The sequence below is a fragment of the Phallusia mammillata genome, chromosome 1, assembly GCF_965637545.1.
Source record: "Phallusia mammillata chromosome 1, kaPhaMamm4.hap1.1, whole genome shotgun sequence".
Lineage (NCBI taxonomy): Eukaryota > Metazoa > Chordata > Ascidiacea > Phlebobranchia > Ascidiidae > Phallusia > Phallusia mammillata.
This window is the reverse complement of record NC_137252.1, coordinates 5,137,393-5,155,395: the sequence shown is the minus strand read 5'-3', so window position 1 is coordinate 5,155,395 and position 18,003 is coordinate 5,137,393. Positions and strand designations below refer to the sequence as shown.

At 38.0% G+C, this 18,003-nt stretch overlaps 1 protein-coding gene and 2 pseudogenes across 1 annotated transcript; all 3 read right to left on the bottom strand.

Moving 5' to 3' along the window:
- Positions 1-2,273: 2,273 nt before the first annotated feature.
- Positions 2,274-5,861, bottom strand: LOC145218243 (putative N-acetylated-alpha-linked acidic dipeptidase; annotated as a pseudogene).
- A 1,580-nt stretch (positions 5,862-7,441) lies between these two features.
- On the bottom strand, positions 7,442-11,498 carry LOC145230054 (glutamate carboxypeptidase 2-like; annotated as a pseudogene).
- A 984-nt stretch (positions 11,499-12,482) lies between these two features.
- Positions 12,483-17,262, bottom strand: LOC145208897 (N-acetylated-alpha-linked acidic dipeptidase 2-like). Its single transcript, XM_080079142.1, has 13 exons — positions 17,010-17,262; positions 16,610-16,901; positions 16,371-16,497; positions 16,138-16,317; positions 15,680-15,866; positions 15,421-15,506; positions 15,151-15,353; positions 14,236-14,465; positions 13,977-14,067; positions 13,539-13,791; positions 13,229-13,310; positions 13,078-13,170; positions 12,483-12,998 (listed from the first exon to the last, which is right to left on the bottom strand). Exons 1-13 carry the CDS (start codon positions 17,201-17,203, stop codon positions 12,809-12,811), a joined length of 2,208 nt encoding a protein of 735 aa, XP_079935268.1. The 5' UTR covers positions 17,204-17,262; the 3' UTR covers positions 12,483-12,808.
- Between the last annotated feature and the right edge of the window lie 741 nt (positions 17,263-18,003).

The window sequence follows — 18,003 nt, the reverse complement described above, 5'->3', positions numbered from 1 at the left end:
AAACGAGCTTTTTCGTTTGCTTTAAAACCAGCGCACATACGTTTACACAAGCGGGCTTAGCAAACATTCAACGGACATTAAAGTAAGATGAATTGGGGTACGTCAGATGTTTGTAGACTTAGTGATATGGCATGCATGTGAAAGCACTGCAACGAGACAAAGAGTGTTGCGAAAGCCCAAAGTTCATTGTGCCTGAGAGTTAGTCAGTATCAGGTATTATGACCAGACATGGGGGAATTCGTATTTGTCATTCGTATTCGAATGCATTCGAATATATGTTTTGCCACCTTCGTGCTGTATTCGAATGATTTTGGCTTTCGTTCGATAGTGCATGAATACAATTCGAATAGTTGATGTTATCTTTTGAACCAACAATTCATGAATACAAAAGCTTGAGTAAATTAATTCGAATACAATTCGAATTGTTGTAGGTTTTTGCCAACCTACGAACTTCCAAATTCGAATACACGATATTTTTTACGAATACAATTCGAATTGTTGTCAGCCATTGGCAACGTAAGATACATAAAATCGAATACATGACTATATTTTTACGAATACAATTCGAATTGTTTTCAGCCTTTGGCAACGTAAGATACATAAAATCGAATACATGACTACATTTTTACGAATACAATTCGAATTGTCGATTACCTCCAGACTAGGAGTAGTCGAGAATATTTTGCTACATATTTTTGCCAAATAGATTCGAATACAATTTAAATTGGCAGAGAATGTGACCTGATTTGACAAGTTTTTGTTTATGTTGCGAAACAATGACACACAGAAGTTAAATTGTGACGTTACATAAATGGAATTGTGTTACAAAGCTTGCAACATTAAGTTGTTTTCAGCACATGACAGGTGTGGCGTGTTCATGAAGCAAACACCTCATGTAAATTTGGGGAAATTTATAAACGGAGATTTAAGTCAGTCAAGCTAATGTGGCAATTCAATGCTCGTTGGTTTACATTTTTACCAATAAATTTGCAATTCATAAACCCATGTTACTTTTTGATCGAATACCTTTTAAGTTTCAGGGCGCTTTTATTTCTTTTATTTTCCGCAACTGCAAATATCCGAATCGGTGCATTCGAATGCTATTCGAATTGTTTGCTTCTTACAACAACTGAACAATTCGTGAATACAAATAACTAGAACTATAAATTCGAATACAATTCGAATTGCTACATCTCCAAAAGTACGAAGTATTCATGAATACGAATACACGCTTGGGGTTTATTCGAATAGTATTCGAATTACACGTCGTTGTTTTTTGATCAACTATTCATGAATACTAATACTTGACAGGTTTTATTCGAATACAATTCGAATTGCTGCCACCTTAACATTACGAAACAATTCGTGAATACGAATATTTGACTCGCATTATTCGAATACAATTCGAATTGCCGAACTTTAAAAAGTGCGTAGAATTCATGAACACGAATACATGCCTTCGTTTATTCGAATAGTATTCGAATTACTTGTCGTTGTAGTTTGGTCAACAATTCATGAATACAAATACTTGACTCGTTTAATTCGAATACCATTCGAATTGCTGTCACTCAAAAATTACCAAAGTATTCATGAATTCGAATACAGTCATGCAAGTATTCGTAAAGCTCGTTTAAGTTGTGGCATCATAAAACCAATCCAACCAAAGCAGTTAATGGTGTTTAGGCAGCCAATCGTCTGTATGCTTTGTATTCTGGTTGTGTGTTCAAACGTTTGCTTATGTTTTCGTGCTGGGAGCAAGTAAATTTCTCTTTTGCTCTAACTTTAATCCAGATTCTAGCCTGGCTGGGGTCTACCTTTGTTTATTTTTACTGCACCCTGACCGAAGTCGACATGCTAAGATTGGCAAGCTTACTTTACTATTGCGTTTTTTTGCTTTTAGTTTATTTCTTGCTTCGATCCCTACCTATCTTTCTTACACAAACTTTCAGACACCAACCGTTTTATTTTTGACACTATATTCTTGTTTGCATTAAACATCATTAACACATGGATAGTGGGTCCCCACAAAATGTAACGACCAACATCCATAAACAATAATAACATGATGAACAAAATTCGTTATGATACAAAAACAATCTATTAAGAATATGCATTGATTACTGTGATTTTTTTCAGACGCAAGTGTGTAAAAACGTAATTACAGCCTAAAGTACCGATAAAGTTGATTAAACTACAATACGAAAACTGTTTTTCCATACAACTATCTATAATTTCAATGTTAGTATTAAATTTAAATTATACACATTCTGTATTTAAACCGGTACAACTGGTTGAAGAGTTGTAGCAGCAGAAGGACATGAAACACAACGATCGAGTATTGTCTTTTTACTTTATCCCATGCTTCTGTGTCACCATCGTCAATATCAAACATGGCGTCCACGATTCCAGGAAAAGCTGTGTTGCCGTAAGTGTCATGTTGACTGGGCGCTGGTATAACGTGTCTGAAATACAGCAAAACATATTTCTGTCAAGGCTACTGAATTGCCTGAGGTGGTATTTTTACAACCAGTAAGTTTTACCTGTAAGCAGTTCTTCCAGGTAATGGATTCTGATCAATGAAAGCTCTTTCCAGTTGCATCAGTTGATCGTTTACTACTCTCACTGCTGCAAAGCTAAACAAGAAAAAAAATTTGCGTGTAGACACAACATTTGGCGTTCCCCACATTAGCTTACTCGATTTTATCCAGATTGTCGATTCTTGTGTGTAATTCTTTTGCCGATAAGGAGAATCGTTCAATGGCGTTTTCCAACTGAGCTGTTGAAATTAAAAAATTTTTGTATCTTATATTAATGCAAGACCTATTGAGAGTAGATGTTCTCGTTTCGAATTAGTGTCGTTGGGGTAACCGATGTTTTACCTAAATCAATCTCATGGTTTTGCATAGATGCTCCATAATTGGTTTTCAAAGCATCAAACTTATCTTTCAGGTCGTCGCCATAAGATGTGGCATCAAATGGCAAAATGGTCGATTCCGCCAATCGTCTTCCAGTTTCTGCCCACAATCTTGCCATCGCCTGTCCCCACGAGTAATTAGGATCAACAAACTTTGTTACGTAGTTGAATGTTTCGTACACCGAGTGGTAGACAGGATAGGGGAAAATTCTGCTGCTCTATTAAAAGCAACAAAATCAGCTATCAAAAGAATGCAACATGTTGATATACTACTTCTGGTAGTAGTTAAGATGAACATGAATACATAACTGAGATCAGCCCTGAAGCCTTTAATGGGCCTGGCGTACTGTGATTAAAAAATGTGTGTACCGTGATTGCTGGTCTGCATTGACGGTTCAGGGCTGATCCCAGTTATGTATTTATGTTCATCTTAACTGATACTAGTCAATCTGGCGATCCCCCATTACGAAGTCGACATGTGCAGCATACGAGACAAGCAACGGTGCTTGTGATTTGACTTTTGGCGCATGTTTCACTGACCCTGCGGAGCTCAGTTGGTAGAGCGCGAGTCCCGGAAAGACTCTTGGCGTGGGTTCGAATCCCACCACAGGCTAGATTTTTCTAGCCTACGCCTTGCCATATGGTGGTAAATATTTTTTTAAGATGTAATATTTTGAAATGTACAATTAAAAAAAAACTAGTGTACAAAAGCTATTATGCAAGTGCAAAGTTCATCCATCACTAAAATGCTTGCTTCAACTGGTACACTTCTTTTCAAACCAAGTTTGCCGCAAGATTTACTTACTGGGTCGTTAATGTTATGCAGCCACAAGGCTGAAACACCGATGGCTTGAAGGAATGTTGTAAAATCACTTCCAGAACCCAATGAATCGAATCTATGCAGAAAATCAATGACATTAAGACACGAAGGCTTTAGACTAGAGTACCCAAATGCACAGTTGTATTTTGTATTATCGTAAAATTGTGCTTTTTGCTTTTGCTTTCCGTGTGACCAATAAAAAAGCTGCTGAAAGGATATTTGCACCGGTGCATATTAACAAAAAGCAAAAAAAGTCTTGTCCCTTTATAAAAATGTGGTGTTAGGCAAAGTCTCTGCTAGTTATTTAATGCAACAAAGATCCGAACGTAACTTAAAATTGCAGCTGTAACGTGTTGATGGTAAATAATAAAGATATTGGTTTGTAAATTGGCACGCAAACCTCGGGTTTGTTCTATCTTGATTTGGAACCCGGTTCACCCAGGTATCGTAAACCGTTTTCCGGCCAGCAGCAACTTCTTCCTTATCCGGATTTGGAACGACTTTTGCAACATCAAATATAAGGTTACGCAAACTCGGAACGCCTGCGCCATTAAACGAAAAGTTTCCACGTATTGGGGCGTCCACGTTGATGTAGGTGATTGCCCTGGCTTGTAGCTCTTTCTGCGTTTCCTGTATATAAGTGCAAAAATAGAAAATCGAATAAGAAATGTGAGTGTGGCCACAAACACGACTTGGCGTTAGATCTAATGTGCGCTTGACTGGTGTCGTGTATATTTATAAGCTTTAAAAATAATATTGCAAACACACACTGTGTCACATATAACTTATGTGTGGTTGAGAAAGCTGCAGCAAAAAATTTCTCCGTTGTTTAAGCAAGAATAATTTTGCCTCACCTCAACCCATTCAGTTGATCCAATCAGTCCATACTCTTCAGCTCCCCAACTACAAAACACCAGAGTTCTTCTCGGTCTCCATCCTTCCTTCAACATCTTCCCGAAAGCTCTGGTCATCTCCAACATCACTGCTGTTCCACTAGAGGGATCAATTGCTCCGAAAACCCACGCGTCTCTATGGTTACCGAAGATAGCGATAGCGATCTGCAACAATGAGTAAAGTTATCTTACTCAAAACCGAACTATTTACAGACCGTGGCAACTTGGTTAAATACCTGGTTCGTAGCTTCCACGAATATACCCGATGACGTTATGAATCTTAGCCACTTCGTTCTCAGTGTTCACAGACATCTTCATCATGCTGTGATGAACAAGTGCAGAAAGTTACCTCCTTTCTACGTTTGATTGACATTTCTAGGCATTACACTAACCAACACATTAGAAACAGGCGGATATGTTTCACCTTAATGCATATATAGCTCTTCGTGCAGTTTATATAATAGCAAGTCAATGTTTTGCCGTCCCATACCAGACCCCTTAATCATTAAAACTGCTGAAAGAGCTACATATTTCACTTCAATAACATGATCAAATTTACCAGATCCACTTCATCTACGTCACGACCAGCAATGTGGGGTCGTTTCGTCAGGATTCTGTGTTAAACTGTGTTGGTTTTTTAATTTGCCTATGTCTTATTTCTCATTTGCATTTTGTGCAACGAAAATATGTACAAATTAAAGAGATATCTCGAACTTATAGGCTCTTAGGGGCTTCGAGATATCTTTTGGCCAAATGATAGGCCCTCATTAGTGACACCCACCGATAAAAAGCAGTAAAGAAACATGCAAACTTAGGTGTCCAGAATGACTACTTTGAGTATTCTATAGTGCAAGTTAAGTGGGTCATTGTCCTTTGTAATCCATTCTTTTTTTTTACTTAATTCTTAGAATTCTACATTTTTGTTAATGAACCCAGGGCTATGGATTTGAAGGGGATATTTTAAGGGTGCACAAATTATTTAATGTTGAGAACCACTTGGTTATAACATGATAATCATATTTATCACAAAACGTACATACCGAAGATTTTCTCGTACATTTTCACTCTTCATCTCATCCATGAGTCTCTTCTGTATCGAAGCATCTTCCTCCGGTTGCTGACAACCGAATGATGGCGCTCTTTCAGCTGGATGACTGAAGTAACCGATAATAACACCGATACCGATACCAACTGCAGCTGTTATCAGAGACAAAACAACCACCTTAGATTTCATTGTCAATGCTACTTAATAATTTTCACTGTCTGCTGCAGGAATGCAATGAACTGTTTTTTAGATCTTAGATCAGAGTCTAATTTGGTTACATTTATCGTTTTAATGGCTTCTTGAACAATGTAAATTTTTTCTCAGACCGAAATAGATTTAGTATTCTATGGAAGTCACAACTTCTGAAACAGGCAGGAAAGTGGGAAAATGCAACTTATGATCAGCCATCTGCTATTGGAACGTTTTCAAACAGATTTCGTCATTTTCACCACTTTTTAACTCATTGTTTTGTTAATAAAACATTGCTCGATACTGCCTTTTAAATCAAAATAATAATCAGTTTGGATAAATTTAATCTTTGCTTAGTTTAATTCAACCTATATTAGAAATACGTATTTATATATACGCAACTAACTGACTAAACCACATATTTTCTAACAATGCAATAAAGTACCTGATCTAAAACTGGGACAACCAACATGCATTTCAGACACGCACCGTAGCTGACTGGCCTGTTTTTTGTAGGCAACAATTGAAAGCGAACAAGTTTAAATACTGGCACATGCGCTTTGCAATTAGTGTACAACAAGCGGAAATGAATTTTATGTCTACCAATGTCTAGACATGCGACTGTACGCTCTACACTAAAATCTCCTGGGACCATAACTTTGCTTCAACAAACATTGATTCCCTGCATGAATGAGAGGACCAGACAAACGTTTCTTAGCCGCTTGCTGTAAAAAGTCAAAATAATTGAATTTCTGGTTACACTTTAACCAACATTTTGCGATCAAAAATTTCTTTTTTCAGCTTTTAACGATTTTGAAACTCTTAAACCCGCGTTCATTGCACAATTTTGCGCAACGATTTGCAAGTCATCGTGTGCGGATTGTTGGTTTGATGATCAACTGAAGATGATATGCACTTTTGGGCAAATTGTATCCTAACATAGACACTCTGCAACATTCGAATTAACAATTTTATGTAAGCCAAAAAACAAAAACTTATTAATTTGTAAATCATATCAAAGGAACATGAAGAATGTGTAAAATTGTGTTTGAACATTGCCATGCTTCGAAATGATCTTAGCTGACATTAATTAGTTCCAATTCATGTCATGATTCATTTCTTTGTACCTTAAGAACTTGATTTTTAAACGTTCCACGTAATAGCCAATTCCGATGACGTCATAGCTTTACCGGGACCAGTTTATTAACTTAGGATTTTATGTTGGAAGTAGTCGGTGTTAACATTTTAGCAAATTGTTTATGTTGGACGAAAAAAAAGATCAAATTCGCTCCGTCTCTGTTTGCTTTTCTAACTGCACATAATTTTTTCTGTCTACTCAGTTGTATTGCCTAATTAATATACATCAGCAACTGGGTGTAACAAACACAGAAGTCTCTCGATTGGTATTTACACGTCTGCATGTACGAATGAAATATACAAATGATAACGCAAGAAAAAACTAATTTATTTAGTTCAGCCCAATTGCACTTACCAAGTATCTACAATAGCAAAATTATTTTTAAAATGAAACTACTATAACAAACAACTGCATTTGTTATAACTGACAAAAGATTTGGTTTTCAAACGGGTACAACTGGTTTAAGAGTTGTAGCAGCAGAAAGGACATGAAACACAACGATCGAATATTGTCTTTTCACTTCGTCCCATGCTTCTGTGTCACCATCGTCAATATCAAACATGGCGTCCACGATTCCAGGAAAAGCTGTGTTGCCGTAAGTGTTGTGCTGACTGGGTGCTGATATAACGTGTCTGAAATGACCAAACAAAGTATAAGGGTTGAGAGTTCCAATCTTAGCAAGGTTGTGTTTGAACCAATTAGGTTTTTCACCTGTAAGAAGTTCTTCCAGGTAATGGATTTTGATCAATGAAAGCTCGTTCCAGTTGCATCAGTTGATCGTTTACTACTCTCACTGCTACAGTGCTGAAATGGAAGACAACGTAACATAGAATACCGCAGCAAAGACCAGCACATTTAGCTTACTCTGTTTTATCTAGGTTGTTGATTCTTGTGTGTAGTTCATTTGCTGATGAAGTGAATTGTGCAATGGCTTTTTCCAACTGACCTGTAAAAGTACTTAAACACGTTGACTTATATTTTATGAAATAGAGAGCTAAGTGTTGCTTCTCGTAAGAGGTGACTAAGCCAACGTAGAGGCAACTCGGTTGGACAAAAGCGAAAATTATTTGGCAACTAGAAAACAAGTTTTGATATAGGGAAAATAATATTAAAAAATGTTTTTCTAACTTTTTGAACCTCCTACCTAAATCAATGGCTTGATTTTCCATTGACACACCGTAATAAGTTTTTAAGGAGTCGAACTTTTCTTTGAGGTCTTCAGCATAAAGCGTAGCATCAATTGGTAAAATAGTTGATTCTGCCAGCCTTCTTCCAGTTTCTGCCCAAATTCGAGCCATCGCTAGGTGGCAGTGGAAATCAGGATCGACAAAATTTGTAACTAGGCTGAACGTTTCATAAACGGAGTGGTAGACTGGATACGAAGCTAGACCGATGCTCTGGACAAAGCAAAGTTGTGTTTGATAAAGTTTTTAATACTTTTAAGTATTGTTTTATATGCATATGTGCTTCACAAACCCCGTCGTAATCGTGGTATAAGTCCAGTGCCGAAATCCCAATGGCTTGAATGAATGCTGTAAAGTCGCTACCCGATCCCAACGAATCAAACCTATCAGATAAAGATATACGTTGCACACAGAGTGTATGTATTTTTCCAAGCATACTAAACAGTTTGCAATATTCAAACAGGCTTGTTTCGAAATGTCACAGCGTACAATGAGTGTTACAACAACTTGTTAAAAACGTGTTGGTAGTAGTGGATTTTTTTAACAGTTTAAATCTACATGGTACGCCCATGAATTTTAACATGGTTTGACCTTGGGTGTGTTCCGTCTTGATTTGGGACCCGGTCAACCCAGGTATCGTAAACGGTGTTTCGACCGGCCGCAATCTCTGCCTCATCCGGGTTGGGAACGACTTTCGCCGCGTCAAAGATGAGATTACGTAAACTGGCAACACCCGATGCCCGGAGGGAGAAGTTTCCAACTACGGCAATGTCCACGTTGATGTATGTGATTGCTCGTGCTTGTAGCACCTTCTGCATCTCCTTCATAAAAGCAGAAAAGACTGTAAAAATTACTTTACATGCATCTAATTTCAAATCTTAGTGCAAACAAAATAACTAGGAATTTTGTCGTGTTCGAGTAACTAAATATGATTTAAAAAAGGTTTTGGTTACAAGAAGCTCCGATTTTTATTGAAGGCATTGACACAAAATTGAGAGTTTTTGTCTCACCTCGACCCATTCAGTTGATCCAATCAGTCCATACTCTTCAGCTCCCCAACTACAAAACACCAGAGTTCTTCTTGGTCTCCATCCTTCCTTCAACATCTTCCCGAAAGCTCGTGTCATCTCCAACATCACTGCTGTTCCACTGGAGGGATCAATTGCTCCGAAAACCCACGCATCTCTATGATTACCGAAGATCACGTACCTGTCTGTATTTTAAGTTGAGGTTATTTTACTTTCTGCATAAACATTCGCAAAACGTGGGAACTTTGTTAAATACCAGGTTCGTAGCTTCCACGAATGTATGCGATTACGTTATGGGTTTTGGCCACTTCGTTCGCAGTGTTCACCGACATCTTCGTCTTGCTGCGACAAATCGTTTCAAATAAAAAAAATGTTTCAAAACACGAAGTCAAAATTTTTTGAAAAGTAGCACAAAAAATGTTTATAATATTCGACTAAAAAAAACGAACAGGTAATAATAATAATTAATTATTTTATTTTTCGGTTGTTGCTAAAAGTACCTGCTTTGATGCGGAGCAGCAAATCCGGGTCCATATCTGTAAGTGATGTTGAGTCCTCCCCTCCACAATTCCTCCACTTCATCTCCATCAAGTTTCGACAAACACTTCACCGCATCATCGTAACCGATCGGGGTTACCGGAATTTTCGGGAGATAAATTTGATCAATCGGTTTTCGCCAAGCACTTGCTGAAAATTTATTTACCTGTTTTTTGATACATTTGAAATCGTAAAAACAGCTTTTCCTTGGACATACATTTGCAGTCGTTTTATTTTAGAAACTTTTTGCACCATACACTTTGGTTGTGTTTAAATCGATATTAAATTACATTCACACAAAACTTGCATGGTTGCACAGCCATAAATTTTATCGAACTTAACTGTAAACAATGACTGTGAATGATTGACAAATTTGATTGTCCCCGAAGTACAGTAAAATATTTTGTCGATTTTCCTGTTAAAGTGGACAGAACAAGCGTTTCATTTTGTTCATCGCTCACACAATAAAAGAGATTGATTTTTGCCAAACGCTCATCAAAAGTTAATCTTTTATTATTTTCATACAAGTGTATTTTTGAACATGCGTGCCGTAAGCTGGCCATATTAGCTCATACGGCCGATGTCGCGTCACCAGCCGCACTGGTAAGACCTCATAGGTCAAAACTGTGTGCACTGTCTGTAGCTTATCACGTGTTTGTCAACTTGTGAATTTTGCTATTTTATCGTTAAGATATCATTACACGATTATTTTCTCACATACCTATTGATGGGTAGTTTGGGGTCTGGGGATCACCATCATCCACCCACAAGGTTCCACGTTGAGCCCCAGTCCCGGGTAAGTACCAGTCATCGGGGTAAACCCCCGCCCATGGAACTGCGTAGTCAGCAGGATCAGAATATAAGATGAGACCAACGCATCCGTATTCTTGTGCAAGTTTGGCTGTGGGATAAAGATTACTATGAGATAAAGATAAGTGTGTTGGAAATATACGCATAACGGATAATTACCTTTGTCACCACGAAATATTCTTCCATATCTAGCGATGCAAATCTTTCCTCTAGTGTCAATTTTCAGTGTTCGATTTAAGTTCATAAAGTCTTCAATGGTTCCGAAGTTTACGTAAACTTAATCATTCTTCGTTTGTAGAACAAAAGTTAGTAACTATGGCAATTAAATTAAGTTTTTAAAACCCCCCAAAAAATTTTACGTCTAACCTCTGGATGTCCTGCTGCCGAGTATGCGTTAAAAGGATCAACAACATCCGGGTCGTTTTGTTCATGATCCAGAACAAGTTCTTTGCGTTGTGAAATATCGGTTTCGGTTCCGTCGCTAAGCAACACGGCGACGTAGTTGGAATCGTTTTGTTTCGGATAGGATAAAAGGACGTCGTATTCGGGTACTTGAACCGAATCCATTCCATATTCTTGCCATCTGGATTTGATCAAATTCACCAGATCCACTTCATCTACGTTACGACCAGCGATGTGCGGTCGTTTCGTCAGAATTCTGCAACAAAATACATTTGCTCTTTTAAAAGTGCTTACTAAGAAGATAAAGGTATTGAAAGTAGTTTTCGTTTTAATCAAACCCTTACTCCAGGTTATTCTTGATGTTTTCTCTCTTCATCTCATCCATGAGTCTCTTCTGGATCGAAACATCTTCCTCCGGTTGCTGACAGCCGACAGATGGCGCTCTTTCAGCTGGATGACTGAAGTAACCGATAATAACACCGATACCGATACCAAGTACAGCGATTACCAGAGATGAAATAATGACCCGAGATTTCATTGTCAATGCTACTTAATAATTTTCACTGTCTGCTGCAGGAATGCAATGAACTGTTCAAGCTTTATAACTACAATGTTGCTCTGTTGATCGCGGGGTTTAAAATTTTGGGCAAATTTTCTGACAGTGCTGCAAATAATTTAAATGTTAAAATAAAAATGGTTGGATTAGTGCAGTTATTAATAAAAAAACTAACAGTCTTTGTGATGAAATTCCATATCTTTTGAGGTACAACTGCATGGCAGCTGAAAGGTAAAACTAGTGGCTATTAATAACACCAAATCTAACATTCAAATTCACACCCTGCAACCGACTCATGTAAGTAGCTTGTATTAATGTAATAGCTATAAAATACATTACATCACATTTTGTTACTCGTCGCTTATGGTAATTGTATTTTTTCCCGTCGAAAGCTCTTTATTTCATTTATTTTTCTCACAATACCTGATGTTGACTAACTGTTCAGCAAAATGGACATAGGGCATTTCGCAGCACTCTTTGTCTCGTTGCAGTGCTTGCACATGCATATCACTTTACTGAGTCTGCAAAAACATGTGACACTGCACCTGACATACCCCATTTTCACCTCACTTTAAATGTCCGTCAAATATTTGCTAAGCTCGCATGTGCAAACGTATGTGCGCTGGTTTTAAAGCAAACAAAAAAGCCCGTTTAAGTTGTGGCATTATAAAATAAATCCAAGCAATTCCGTTGATGTTGTTTAGGCAGGCAGTCTTCTGTACGCTCACGATTCTCGTTGTGTATTCAAGTTTTCGCGCTGGGAGCAAGTAAGGTTCACTTCTGTTTCTTCGATCCAGAATTTTCAATCCAGAATTAGCCTCGTTCCTACCTCTGTTTATTTTTGCTACACTCTGACTGAAGTTGAAATGCCAAGTTTGGCAAGCTTCTTTTACACTTGTGCTTCCAGTTTATTTTCTTGCCTCTCTCCATGTTTTCTACGAATGCTTTTAAACTTTAACCGTTTTTTTTGAAAGAAGATTGCTTTATGGTTTCATTAAACATCAATGACACAGCGATGATGCGCCCACACAAAAAGCATTGGCCAACATCATACACATATAGTAACAACATGACTAAGATGATTGCATATGGCACAAAGAATATTCTGACATATACTCACTTACAATTCTTTGTCATTTAAATATAAATAAGTTTTCTTCTTTGCCATTGCGAAATTATGAAGAATAGTCTTTTCGTTTTTGAAAAGCGCAAAGTGCCTTTAAACGTAATTAGGGCCCTAATACAAATGCTAATTAATCTACTGTATAACAATAATCTACTGTATAAAATTTCTACACCGGTACAACTGGTTTAAGAGTTGCAGCAGCAGAAAGGACATGAAACACAACGATCGAATATTGTCTTTTCACTTCATCCCATGCTTCTGTGTCACCATCGTCAATATCAAACATGGCGTCCACGATTCCAGGAAAAGCTGTGTTACCGTAAGTGTTGTGTTGACTGGGAGCTGATATAACATGTCTAAAATGCATTACATAATATTACAGTCATGTGTACCATATAAGTTGAGGTTGTGTGTTTTGGAAGATTAAAGTTTCACCTGTAAGCAGTTCGTCCAGGTAATGGATTCTGATCAATAAAAGCTCTTTCCAGTTGCATCAGTTGATCGTTTACTACTCTCACCGCTGAAGGGCTGAAAATTAAATGCAGTGTAAAATGTTAAAACAGAAATTGTTACAGTTCTAGCTTACTCTGTTTTATCAATGTTATCGATTCTTGTGTGTAATTCAATTGCTGATGAAGTGAATTGAACAATGGCGTTTTCCAACTGACCTGTTAAAATATTAGAAACTGCTCACGTATACTGGCACACAGTATGGAGCAATATGTTGGCTCTTGTTAAAGTAAACATTGCAAAAAAGCACGTACAAAAGTTTTTACAAAAGTTAATTTCAACACGATTGAGGCAATATGAATCAATTTAGTTAATTAAAAGCAAAAATAAATGAGCAACTGGCAAAAAACAAACAAACTTTAATTTACATTCAACTGTACTCCCACCTAAATCAATGCCTTGATTCTGCATTGATGCACCGTAAAACGCATTCAAAGAATCAAATTTTTCTTTGAGGTCTGTAGCATATAAGGTTGCATCAATTGGTAAAATGGTTGATTCAGCCAAGCGTCTTCCAACTTCGCCCCACATCCGCGCTGTCGCTAGGTGGCAGGAGTAATCAGGATCGACGTAATTTGTAACAAGGCTAAATGTTTCGTACACCGAGTGGTAGACAGGGTAGGATGCTAGACCGATGCTCTGTCGACAACAAATTCAATTGATATTTGTTTGTTGTTTAAAAAAAACTGTTTTATGCGTTACAAAATATAAATTGAAACATGAAGCATGTTACATTCTGGTTGGCCCAAATGAGTTTTGTTGCAATTTTATTTACTACTAAACTTTTACGATGTTTTATTGTTCAAAACAAATAATGACTGTACCGTGTCGTATGTGTAGCGCATATCAACAGAAGAGATTCCTATAGCTTGGAGAAACGTTGCGTAGTCGCTTCCCGAGCCCAGTGATCCGAAACTACACAAACGGAAACGAGACCAAAACATGTTATCACCTGTGTTTTTTAGATCTTGAGCGAAATTAGCTTCATACAATACAGTTCAGAATTGAAATGAATACTTCAGTTAGCATAAAATGCTTAAAATGTGATCAAATATTGATTGTTATCTACAGAATAAACCGGACCTTGGATTTGTTCCTTCTTGATTTGGTATCCGATCAACCCAGGTATCGTAAACCATGTTTCTTCCAGCTGCAGTTTCCGCCTCATCCGGGTTGGGAACGACTTTAGCCACATCAAAAATGAGCTTTCCTAAACTGGCAACACCCCCGGCTCTGAATGAAAAGTTTCCTTGCACAGCAATGTCTACGTTGATGTACGTAATTGCCCGGGCTTGAAGTTCTTTCTGCATCTCCTGCAAAAATGATTTTCTGTATGTTACAAACTTAGTTGACAAATAGTACGATTAGAGTTTTGAACGATCAGAGTACGCTAGACCCGTTAGAGGCGTTGTACCAATACAAGCCTGTCTTCCAAGGCCTCGAATGCGACAAAAGCAAAGGCCAAAAATCCAGCTTGCTGCATCATTCGAGCCCACATAAGCCTATCAGAGGCTAACGTTCTACTAACGAACGATTTTTACGAATTTTAACGTTTTATTCCCATAATATGACATCAAGGCAAGACATACTTGTTACATTTTGCGCTTATTTGTCTCATGCCTTCATGCATCGACACGAGGAGGTATAAGCTTACTATCTTTTGTTTTAAAGTCTAGAACAGTGGTTCTTAACTTTTTTTCCTTGCTGCACCCCTTTCAAATCACTAACCAATTTTCGCACCCCCTTTCAAATCACTAACCAATTTTCGCTCCCCCTTCTGTAATGGCTTAAATAGAATAGACCTAACCAACCTTAATGATTCAGCACCCCCGCACCCCCTAGGAACAGTTCTCGCACCCCTTGGGGGTGCGAGCACCCCAGGTTAAGAACCCCTGGTCTAGAAGTAGAATACCTCGTTGTATATTACCGCAGCGTGAAACATGAGCATGCTTTTCCTGTTTTAGCTGCACACATTGGTATTATATACACCAAGCTCACTTCGACCCATTCAGTTGATCCAATCAATCCATACTCTTCAGCTCCCCAACTACAAAACACCAGAGTTCTTCTCGGTCTCCATCCTTCCTTCAACATCTTCCCGAAAGCTCTTGTCATCTCCAACATCACTGCTGTTCCACTGGAGGGATCAATTGCTCCGAAAACCCACGCGTCTCTATGGTTACCGAAGATCACGTAACGATCTGCGTCAATAGGTAAAGTACTTTTATGTAAAACAGAAATACATGTACTAACTACTTGGTTAAATACCAGGTTCGTAGCTTCCACGAATGTATCCGATAACGTTATGCGTCTTGGCCACTTCGTTTTCAGTTTTCACAGACATCTTCATCTTGCTGCAAAAACACATTCATTGGAAAAATGTGCTTGTTTGTGTTGATTTAAAAGAAGAACATTGGGTTTGCAACAGGTTTAGATGATAGCATTCAGTTTAAAACTGTTTTTTTGATTCAATAACATAACACAACGACTTTAACTAACCCGTTTATAACACTGTAAATGCCATAACCTGTTTTCATGCGGAGCAGCAAATCCGGGTCCATATCTGTAAGTGATGTTGAGTCCTCCTCTCCACGGTTCCTCCACTTCATCTCCATCCAGTTTCGACAAATACTTCACCGCATCATCGTAACCGATCGGAGTTACCGGGATTTTCGGAAGGCGGATTTGATTAATTGGTTTTCGCCAAGCAGTTGCTAAAACGTTAAAAAAATCCGTTGAATCTTTGTTTCAAAAACTTGACCACAAAGATTGGAGCGCGTTTGAATGCTACAAAGTGGTTTAAAACATGTTTACGCTGTTACCAATTGATCCAAACATTTATAGTTTGTTTAAAATTTAAACGACACACAGAGCACAACAGACGTTAAATAATAAATAAAATTTGATGGTCATAAAAGCGCAATAAAGTGTTGGTGAATTTACTCGTAAAAGTAGTAAAACTGATTGAGCTGATTCTGCACTCACATATTGAAGGGTAATTTGGGGTCTGGGGGTCTCCATTGTCTACCCACAAGGTCCCACGTTGAGCCCCAGTCCCAGGTAAGTACCAGTCATCGGGGTAAACTCCAGCCCAAGGAACTGAGTAGTCAGCAGGATCCGAATATAAGATGAGACCAATGCAGCCGTATTCTTGTGCGTGTTCGGCTGTGATAGAAAAATCTTTAGTTGTTTGAACGGGAAATATGTTTAATCAGTACCTTTGTCACCACGAAATATTCTTCCATATCTTGCTATACAAACCTTTCCTCTTGTGTCAATGTTGAGGGTTCGATTTAAGTTCATAAAGTCCTCAATCGTTGCAAAGTTTACGTAAACCAAATCATCCTGAAAAGAGACTTGAATTAGCAGCTTTACTAAGTTAATCCGTTTATTATGACAGCATTTACTCCCCGGGATTTGTTTTAACAAGCTAATGCGTTTTTGAAATTAGACTAACCTCTGGCTGTCCTGCTGCCGAGTATGCGTTAAATGGATCAACAACATCCGGGTTATTTTGTTCAGGATCCAGGACAAGTTCTTTGCGTTGCGAAATATCGGTTTCAGTTCCGTTGCTAAGCAACACGGCGACGTAGTTGGAATCACCCTGTTTCGGGTAGGAAAGAAGGACGTCGTATTCGGGTACTTGAACCGAGTCCATTCCATCTTCCTCCCATCTGGATTTGATTAAATTCACCAGATCCACTTCATCTACGTCACGACCAGCAATGTGAGGCCGTTTCGTCAGAGTTCTATAAGAAACATAGTTATGCTTGCCAATTTTTTTATGTTACGTTGATCATGCTTGTTTTAAGTACCAAGATGTTTTCTGCGCAATTATTCTTTTGTCTAGTACTTACTCCAGGTTATTCATAATGTTTTCGCTCTTCATTTCATCCATGAGTCTCGTCTGGATCGAAGCATCTTCCTCCGGTTGCTGACAGCCGACAGATGGCGCTCTTTCAGCTGGATGACTGAAGTAACCGATTATAACACCGATACCGACACCAAGTACAGCGATTACCACAGACGAAATTATAATCCTAGATTTCATTGTCAACACCTTACTGTCTTGCTCGGAAATGATGTTTGGAACCTTAATAGCAATAGCGTTTATGATTTTACAATATATTTAACCCGAGCTAATAGTGTTTTACCACTAGCTGATAGCCTGACTGCTGACAAGTTTAGAAGCTATTTACTTAGTTATGTATGTACGTTTTGATCCAACATGCTCGTCTGCATTTAAAACCCTTTCTATTATGTGAATACAATTAAGTTAGTTCTTTTACTAATAGTTTTGTTCAACTGTTGCAATTTTAAACAAAATGTGATTTTATTGATAGAACTTGTAGTTTTGCTGTTTAACTTTTTGACTTTACCTACCACACAATATGATGGGCTTCACATAAGTTCAGTATAAACAAATCTATGTCACTGTTAGGCAAAAACCTTTTCTGACCTTTTCTGAATCACTTTTATTTTTTATGCTAACAGAGCAGCCACAAACATGTCTGCACAAGAAATCGGCAAACAGCATGTGACCCAAACCACTATTGATTTCATGGCTTCCATTATTTGCTCAATGCCGGTCAAATATTTGCACAGACCTTCTCAGGCATATAAAAAGTTGTATAATTCTACTGTCGCTGCAAAGAGTGCAAAACTTCTTTGCGTAGGTTGACTTCAAAGTAAGTAAATAACTAGTCCTCTTTTCGAATCGGTTACAGGTTATAGCTGCAGCATGTTTGCAAACAAACAGCCTTTTTTTTAAAAGTTTTTGTTGTAATGATATTTTTTTTTTGTTTAAGGTATATGAATAATGCATTGTAAGACATGACTAAAAACTTACTG